At 48.5% G+C, this 9490-nt stretch overlaps 1 protein-coding gene across 1 annotated transcript in view; it reads left to right on the top strand.

Annotated features, from left to right (window-relative positions):
* The window catches only part of NCR2 (natural cytotoxicity triggering receptor 2), a 35502-nt gene extending 27048 nt beyond the window's left edge, over window positions 1–8454 (top strand). The window contains 3 exon segments of the mRNA XM_010863254.1: window positions 779–883; window positions 6897–7085; window positions 8321–8454. Coding sequence (XP_010861556.1) covers window positions 779–883; window positions 6897–7085; window positions 8321–8454 — 428 coding nt within the window.
* Window positions 8455–9490: the final 1036 nt, after the last annotated feature.

Raw genomic sequence — 9490 nt, 5'->3', positions numbered from 1 at the left:
GCCAGAGGGCCAGCCAGGAGGTTTGCTTCCAGTGTGGCACTCCCCTCCCTCAACCTGATGGCCCCCTGGACCTGAGACCTGTATCCCAGGCTCCTGGGGAGAGACACCCAAGCCGGAGGGAATGGGAAGGGCTTCTCTGGGTAGGACCCTGCCCACCCCAGGAAGAAGAGCTGTAACCTTAAGGAAAAATGTGCAACTTATGAGTTATGAGTTTAAGTTTTATTCTGGAACCCTTACTGAGGACTATAGCCTGGGAGACAGCTGCTTAGTAACCCTGAGGAATCTGCTCCAAAGAGGTAGGGAAGAAGCCAGTGTATATGTGATACTTTGGGCCAGTCAAAGCCATGTGCAAAGTCAAGCTTTGCTGTTGTTTGGTCACAAAGTGATGTCTGACTCTTTGTGACCCCATGAACCGTAGACCGCCAGGCTCCTCTGTCCATGGGACTCCCCAGGCAAGAGTCCTGGAGTGGGTTGCCATTTCCTTCTCCAGGGGATCTTCCTGACCCAAAGATTGAAACTGCGTCTCCTGCAGCGATCAAGCTTACATCTTGGTAAAACATTCCTGCTCATCACAGAGAGCAGACACCTCGAGTTAATGACTTTAGTGCTTTCCTGTGACTGTGAAGATGCAAGAATCCGGGGCCATTGGAATTCTTCCTGGGAAATGAATCTAACTCTCTGCGGGAGGCGGGGGTGGGGTTGAGGGTTGGGGGGCGGGTCCCGTTTATCCAAAGCTCATTGTGCCTTTGAGCTGTTTCTCATCCTGAATTCCTCTCAGGGTGCAGTGAGAACCGGGTAGTGAGCAAAGTTCTTGGTTCTGTGTTCCCAGAGCAAAGGAGGGAGGCTCAGCAAACCACGGTGACCTTCCAGTCATCAGGCCCAGGTATAAAGCAAGGCTATGTGCCCCCACGCTCGGCCCGGGTCTGGCTTCACTGTCCCCCTGACTGGTTCCAGAGATGAGCCCAGGCACACGGGTAGGAAACACAGGGCTCCCTGCAGCCACCACAGCTTCATGATTATCCCCGTGTCTCTGGTGAACTTCTTCCCTTAGGAAATGGGTCTCCATGGGCAGCAGGCTTCTGGGAGAAACATCCCTAACCCTTTCCCCAGAGGACTGGCTCTCCACACAAGCAGCTCCCCGCAGAGAAGCCAGAAAGGAAAAGCCTTACAGATTTTCTACTTAGAAAACACTACTTTTCTCACGTATAGTAAAACATACTATTTATAAACGATGTTTTTAAAAAGTGACGGGATACTGGCAGTCCAGGGGTTAAGTCTCCATACTTCCAATGCAGGGGGAGCAAGTTTCATCCCTAGTCAGGGAACCAGGATCCCACATGCTGTTCAGCAGGGCCAAAACATTAAATAATAAGAAGAAGAAAAGTGAAAGGATAGAAAAAAATAATGTTATACTCAAAAAAATTTAAAAAAAAAACTATCCGGAATGTATAGGGAACTCATAAAATCAATCAGTAAAGGGTGTTAAGGAGAAAAACTACAGGCCCAAAATGATGCCGCTTTTGCTAAAGCCCATGACAACAGGCCTAGACCGAACACTTGACCTAACCGTAGTCTCCACTCCCCAGGGACAGTCTTAATCAACCAGCTTGGAACTCTGTGGTCAGCACCATGAGCTAATCTGCCACATGGACTTTCTCCCTCCCTCAGAGGAGGAAGAGGCCATCTGCATGATAAAACCCTTCCCCCACCCCTCCAAAAAGATGTCCAGGCCTTAAAATAATCCTTTTATTTTCTTTTGCTAAAAGCTTCCTTGCCCCCCACCCTTCTTGCTATAGAAAGCTTCTATTCTGTGCAACTCTTCAGAGCACCCTTCTAGATGTGTGCTGCTGATTCATGAATCCTAATTAGAGCTTCAGATTTACTGGGCTGAATTTGGTTTTATAACGAGGGCAACAACTCCATAGAAGAAATGGAAAAGGACAGAAATTGCAATCCAAAGAAACATCCATGGAAAATTCATATACAGAAGACAGGATCAATTTTATTAGCAAATGGGAAAATGCAAATTCAAGCATCTGGGAGAGGGGATCATTTTTCCACCCATTAAACTAATAAGACTTTAAAAGATTGGTCATTTCCAGTGGTGATAAGGTTGAGAAAATTGATAGTCAAAAGCTGTTGGCGGGAATATAAATGAGCACGTCCTTTTAGGAAATCAATTTGTCCAGATTTATCAAACTATTAAACAGGCACCCCCTCCTGCAAGCAATTCAATCATTTCTGGGGTCCACATGAGAGAGTACAGTCATGTGTGCACAGCTACGTAAATAAAAGGCTATTTGTCACAACATTTTACATAATAGTGAAACTGACAAGTAAGTCAACTGGCCATGAATAGGAAAGGAACTAGGTAAGTCGTGCTTCTCACTAGTACAGAGCACCATGCTGCGGGTGGGAAAGATCTGCACGTAGGTCAGATCACCAAAATATTTAGGTACAAAAAAAGTCAAGCTGCTGAGTGACACGTATTATAGTACTTCATCAACATAAATTTAAACGAAGATAAAGACATATCCATAGATACTCAGGAGTGTGTGTGTGTGTGTGTGTGTAGGGGGGTGTGTGTGTGTGTGTGTGTAGAAACAGGAGAGAATGTGCAAGGATTGCCTCCTGATGCTGACAGGAGTGAAGTCTGGGTACCAGTGAAGGGGAACGTTTGCATCTCACCGTATGTCCTGCATTGTTTGAATATTCTTAAAATGAAATGCACTTGGGTAGAAGATGGCAACATTTCCACGGCTGTTGAAGTGAACAGATTGTGAGGATGCCAGAGGCTGCAGCAGCCTTGCAACCCCCTCTCCCTCACCACTCCCCTCACCGTTCCCACCCCCTTCCCTGGGACATAGCAGGAGGCTGTATGTGTCTGGTCCTGATCGAGTCTGCTGGTGGCAGGAAGTCTCAAGTGTCCTCTCCGGACACTCATCTTTCATGTGGTGCATTCTCACTGGCTCCCTAACACTTTAATTACACATATGAGCTGTTCCCTTCATCATCCAGCAAGCTTAGCACGACCAACTGAAAAAGTCCTGTTCCGTGCCTACCTATTCCATGACTTCTCACTCACTACACAACCCAGCAAGTAGGCTGACTTGACATTCATTTAAAACAGAAAAAACAGGCGTGATGCTCATAGCACCCTTTTGGCATGAGTGCCAAAAACTGGAAGTAACCCAGCTGGCAAATGGCTAAATAAACTGTGATTCCTCCATACAAAGGGAACACTACTCAGCAATACAAAGGGACAAACTACCAATACACACAAATACATTGTATTTCTATATACTAGCAATAAATGGAGAAGGCAATGGCACCCCACTCCAGTACTCTTGCCTGGAAAATCCCATGGGCGGAGGAGCCTGGTGGGCTGAAATCCGTGGGGTTACAAAGAGTCGGACACGACTGAGTGACTTCACTTTCACTTTTCACTTTCATGCATTGGAGAAGGAAATGGCAACCCACTCCAGTGTTTTTGCCTGGAGAATCCCAGGGACGGGGGAGTCTGGTGGGCTGCCGTCTATGGGGTCGCACAGAGTCAGACACGACTGAAGTGACTTAGCAGCAATAAATACATGGAAATAATTTTTAAAAATAAAACACCATTTATAATCACTCATTAAAGATAAAGTACTTATATATAAATCTAACAAAACACATACAGGGATTGCTATGCTGAAAGCTACAAAACACTAAAGAAAGCAAACATCTAAATAAATGGAGTGTTCGTGGACTGGAAGACTTACACTGTAAAAATATCAGTTTTCCCCAAAACTGATATACAAGTTTAATGCGATTCCTGTCAAAATCTCAGCAAGATTATTTTTTCGTAGATAGAGATAAGATTGTTTCAAAATTTATATGGAAAGGCAAAGGAACTAGAAGAATGAAAACAACTGTGAAAGGAAGAACAGAGTGGGAGGAATCATAAATACAGCTATCTATGTAAATTATTTATCTGCGGTAATCAAAGCTGAGCAATATTCGTGGAGAGAACCCATGGGACAGAAAAACACTGAAAAATGCCAGCTGATTTTTGACAAACATGCAAAAGTAGTCCTATGGAGGAAGTATAGTCTTTTCAACAAATGATCCTGGAGCAACAGGATATCCATAAGTCAAAAAGAAGACTTTGATCTAAACCTCACGCCTTATACAAAAATTAACTCCAAACGGAGCATAGAGTTAAATGCATGGCATAAAACTATAGAAGTTCAGAAGGTAACCCAGAGGAAAACCTTTGGGACATAGAGCTTAGTGAGTTCTTGCACATGATACCAAAAGCATAATCCAATACATAAAAGAAAAAGTTGATAAAAAAAAGACTTCACCAAAACTAAAAACTTTTGCTCTGCAAAAGCCTCCATTAAGAGGATGCCAAAATAAACTAGAATTGACAGTTTCTTTTAAAAGCTGAATGTACACTTGCCCTAAGAAACAATTATGATAAGGAACCATAAGCAATTGCACTCTTGAGCATTTATCTCAGAGACATAAAAATTTACGTCTACAAGAAAACCTATACGTTACCGTCCAGAGCAGTTTTATTTGTAAAAACCCGAAACTGAAAACAACCAGATATTCCTCAATGGATGAACGATTAAACAAACTGTATATGTGTATCTCCATGGAGTACTACACTTGATCTTGGCTGAAAGGTGGAGAAGACTCTGGAGAGTCCCTTGACTGCAAGGAGATCAAACCAGTCAATCCTAAAGGAAATCAACCCTGAATATTCATCGGAAGGACTGATGCTGAAGTTGAAGCTCCAATACTTTGGCCACCTGATGCAAAGAGGTGACTCATTGGAAAAGACTCATTTTCCCTGATGCTGGGAAAAACTCAGGGCAAGAGGAGAAGGGGGTGACAGAGGATGAGATGGTTGGATGGCATCACTGACTCGGTGGACATGAGTTTGAAGAAACTCAGGGAGATAGTGGTGGACAGAGAAGCCTGGCGTGCTGCCGTTCATGGGGTCACAAAGAGTGAGATACAACTTAGCCAGGACAACAACAACCATGGAATATTTTTCAGCAATAAAAAGGAATGAACCGTTGATATGTGGCGCAGATAAGATGGATCTCAATATTTTTTCTGAGTTATAACTCTCAAAATTTCAAATAATATTTTATTCTATTTATACATAACATTCTCCAAATGAGAACATTACAGAGATGGAAAACACATTAACAGCTGTCAGTGCTTAAGAATGTCGAGACAGGGAGGAGTGGGTGTGGCTCTAAAGAGGTACATGGAGGGGAGGGGCTTCTGGCTGTGCTGGAATAGTTATGAATTTTGATTGCAGTGATGGTTGTAAGAATCCACTAATGTCCTAGAAGGGTACTCAGGACCTCTCTGCACTATCTTTGAACTTCCTTTGAATCTACAATTGTTTAAAAGTTAAGAGCTAAAAATATTGATAATAATAAAGATTGTAGGAGTCATTTGGGGCACTGTCTTCTCTGTTAAGCTGTGAGCCCTTCCCGAGGCTGAAGGAGGTTGGGGGAGACTGCACCATAGGCTCTTGTTAAACGTTTGTTGGGAGGTAATAATCCTGATGTTATGTGGACACAGGTCGGGGTGGCCAAACCTTCCCAGAAGTTTCACATCTCCTTCCTAGGAAACCTGTTTGGCTTCTGGTCCTGGGAAGAAAAGTGAGAAGATGGGAAGGCTAAACCGCCGAGTGAGGAGGCTGGAGGTGGCAGCCATATCCTAGCCCACTAGGGGGCAGCAGAAGATGGCGAACGGCGCCCACGTTTCCTCTGGAGTGGCAGACTCTCTCTGCCCAGGCGTCCTTTCCCCACTGGCTGCAGGTGTAAAACCAGCTTGAGCAGTCCCAGAGCCCTGAGAAGAGGGGGCCTCGATGTTAATCAGGGGTCTCCTGACCCTGGGACTCAAGATAGAGAAGGAGCACTGAGTGGGCTCAGCATTGTCACCCCCTGCCTTCCCTTCCTCTGTACTGCCAATGGTTTAAGAGCTACCCACTCAGAGCACTTTGCTTTTCCCCGTCAGGGACAAGGGTGCTCAACCAGCCCGAGTCTCAGAGAGGGGACAGAGACCCCTGACCATGCAGCAGGCAGGACAGAGTTGTGCAGCTGTGCCTGATCTGGCCTCAACCTGCCGACCATGGACCCCTCTGAAATGGGCTCAGACCTGAGAAGAGGGGAAAACCTCTGAACATTCCCAGACACAGATTTGGAAGCTCAGTGCACCTGCTAAAGGCATTTTCTAGCTGATTCTTTAGGGCTAAAGGGAGGGCGAGCTCCCTAGGATGGAGGCCAGTATTTGTCTCTTAGCATACCCTGTCACCCAGAGATAGCACAAAACTAAGTCACTCTGCAATTTACTATCTCTACGGTCTCAGACAGGGCTTCCCTGATAGCTCAACTGGTAAAGAATCTGCCTGCAATGCAGGAGACCCCAATTCGATTCCTGGGTCGGGAAGATCGGCTGGAGAAGAGATAGGCTACCCACTCCAATATTCTTGGGCTTCCCTTGGGGCTCAGCTGGTAAAGAATCTGCCCGCAATGCGGGAGTCCTGGGTTCGATCACTGAGTTGGGAAGATCGCCTGGAGAAGGGAAAGGCTACCCACTCCAGTATTCTGGCCTGGAGAATTCCATGGAGTCCATGGGGTCGCAAAGAGTCAGACACGACTTTCACTTTCATGTTCAGACAAAGCACACTACCTCTCTTGTCCTCAGTTTCCTCGTTTGTATAGTTAGGGATATGGTAACTCTGTCTCCCAAAGTTACTTTGATGGTTAAACAAAGTGAAGCGCCTTGCGTGGCACCTGGCCCCTCGTAAACCCGCAGTAAGCCTGCTCCGGCGCCCTCTGCGGTCTCTGGGACTGTTCTGCACCCAACACCGACTCCTGCTGCAGTATCTTCATTGGCCACCGGGAGGCGGTGTGGGACCACGGTGCAGGCTGTGAGCACAGGGAGACTCACTCACCGGGGAGAAAGAATTCTGCAGCCCGAGCAGCGGAATTCGAGCGTCGCGGCGAGACTGGGTCTTCCCTTCTCGCTCCAGAGTGGCCCTCACAGTCTCCACAGCCCGGAAAATACCCAGGGTAGGTAAAGCAGAGGCAACAGCTGGGATGGGGAGTCAGGAATCCTTCGAGGCTGAGAAATCTGACCCAGCTGGCAGATTTAGAGCCCCTAGCCACTGCCCCATTCTGGACATCTTCCTAAAAGTTATGGGTGGGAGGAAGGGGGTACCGTTCAAGATGTCTTTTGGCTCCTTCTGGGGCAGTCTCGCTTTTGCATGTATCTTTGACATGTTGGACTGAGACAAGCTGGAGGTCTGAGTTAAGGAACTCACACACCTGGAGAACTTGGATAAGGTAATTAAATGCCATCTTTATTTTATAAAACGCAAGTTGTGTCGGTCCTTTTTAAATACAATTCTCAAACGGCTTCCCAATCACACCTAGTATATATAATCCCAACCCCCCCTCCCAGACCTACAAAGCTAGGCCTAACCTTCCATCTCACCTCCTCCCTCTCCCCTCCCTGTCAGGCTGCAAAGCAGGCACTTTCCACATCTCCATCTCTGCACTGGCCAGTCCCTCTGCCTGGACCTTCTCCCTCCAGAGGCTGGCATGGCTCATTCCCCGACTTCACTCAGGTCCCTGCCTTCTCCCCAGAGAGGACCTTTCTAACCCTTAACCTTAATCTTTCCTTCACAGCACACAGGGCTACCCAGCCTAACAGCGGATTATATGTCTGAGTTTATGTTTACTATCTTTCTGTCCCAGGAGAATGTTAAGTGCAGGGAGGGCCAGGCTCTTGGCATTCTGTTCCTCTGTCACTTAGTAGGAGCTCACTAAATATTTGATGAATGACTGCATGACCTAATTAATTAATCTACAAAACGTGGAGGCTCAAGGAAGACTCTTGATGGTGACAGCTCTCTGTAAATTTAATTCAATGTATATTACTGTGTTCTGATTTTTTGCCTACCATACAGCCTTTAAGCATCGTTGTTGTTATTTTCATAAGGAGGATGTGATGGGGGAAAAAATCTGATCGGAGTGTGGGAGCCATCCAGTCCATGCTCTTTCTTCTGGTTCTTGGAGCTGGGGGTATCCATCATACCAGCGAAGAGCAATTCCCCGGGCTCCACAGAGGCGCTGGGAACTGTGGTCCTTCTTCACTGTGCCCTGCCCTCCTTTCAGCCCTCTGGGCCTGGAGTTCAAAGAAAGAAGGAAGAGATATCCCTTTCTACCCCTCTCCCCATACCGGGCTGGTCCCCCTTTCCCTGAGAGGCAGGTCGCCTGGAACCTGTGCCTCCGTTCCGGCCCAGGACAGCCTGAGCCCCCGGAGATTCCGGGTTGGGGGTCACAGGATAGCGCGCAGGAAAACACTTTCCTAGAGCACCACGCTCCCCTGGCGGCTGGTGGAAAGCGGAGCGCCAGAGAGGCCGAAGGATCGCGGTAGTGAGTGTCAGCGAGACCGGGGAAGCGGAGTGCGTGGAGAAAGAACGCGGGGCCGGAATCCTTCGGCGCGGACAGAGGAGAGCAGCCCACTCCAAGGCGTTGGATTCCGATCCCCGAAGGACGCCCCACCACCCGCCTCCCCGCGCCGGGGAGCCCCGACGCTTGTGCGCGAGTAACAAGTGTGCGATTACGAGTGCAACTGGCGTGTGCTCGGGGGCACAGACATGCTCCTGAAGAGGCTGGGTGCAAGGAGCTTCACCATCCACACAAAGAGCTCTTCGATGAGGACGTTTAAATGAGGGGGTTGGGGGGGGAGGTACCGAGGGAAAAGTGTTGGGAGCCTGGGGAGAGGGGAGGATACGGGTATTAAAGGCGCGATCTCGCCTGAGTCCCGGCGCCGCAGCTCCAGAGAAGGGACCCTCGGGGCGGGAAGCGCGGGGAGGGCGAGCTCCTGGGCCCGCTTCTCGCCCAATCTCCGCAGAACTTTTCCCCCTCCCGCTTCCCTCGCTCAGCCTCTCTCGGGGCGGTCTCCGGGGACTGTCTCTCACATCCATTCTCCTTTCCTCCTTGATTTATGCTGCAGAGTGGAACGACCTTCCCTGACCTCATTTTCATGACGGCGCGAGCACACCCGGAGCCGGCTACGCACATTCCGGAGCAGGCGCGCGCCGACACACACACACACACACACACACACACACACACACACACAAGACACACACACACACACACACACACACAAGTCCCCGGCTGCAGGACCCTGCCCATCTCTGAGTTCACACCATCTCTGAGTTCACACCAGCTCCGCCACTGTTCTGGGCACTGCCGGGGCTGTGGACGCTCAAAGGATAGATCCTCATTAGCATCTGGCTTTGAATATCATTTGCATTTTATTCATTTCATGTCAAAACGCTCAGAACTCTTCCCCAGCCCGCACCTCTCCCCGGAGCTCGAGAGTCGTGGGCCTCCAGCCCGAGCCTCTTCCCGGTGGGCCGCACGTCTGCTGGCTGCAACCCGCCCCCGCCCCCCCCCCCACC

The sequence above is a fragment of the Bison bison genome, unplaced genomic scaffold, assembly GCF_000754665.1.
Source record: "Bison bison bison isolate TAMUID 2011002044 unplaced genomic scaffold, Bison_UMD1.0 scf7180017864487, whole genome shotgun sequence".
In the NCBI taxonomy this organism is placed as follows: Eukaryota; Metazoa; Chordata; class Mammalia; order Artiodactyla; family Bovidae; genus Bison; species Bison bison.
This window is presented reverse-complemented; position numbering and strand designations above follow the sequence as displayed.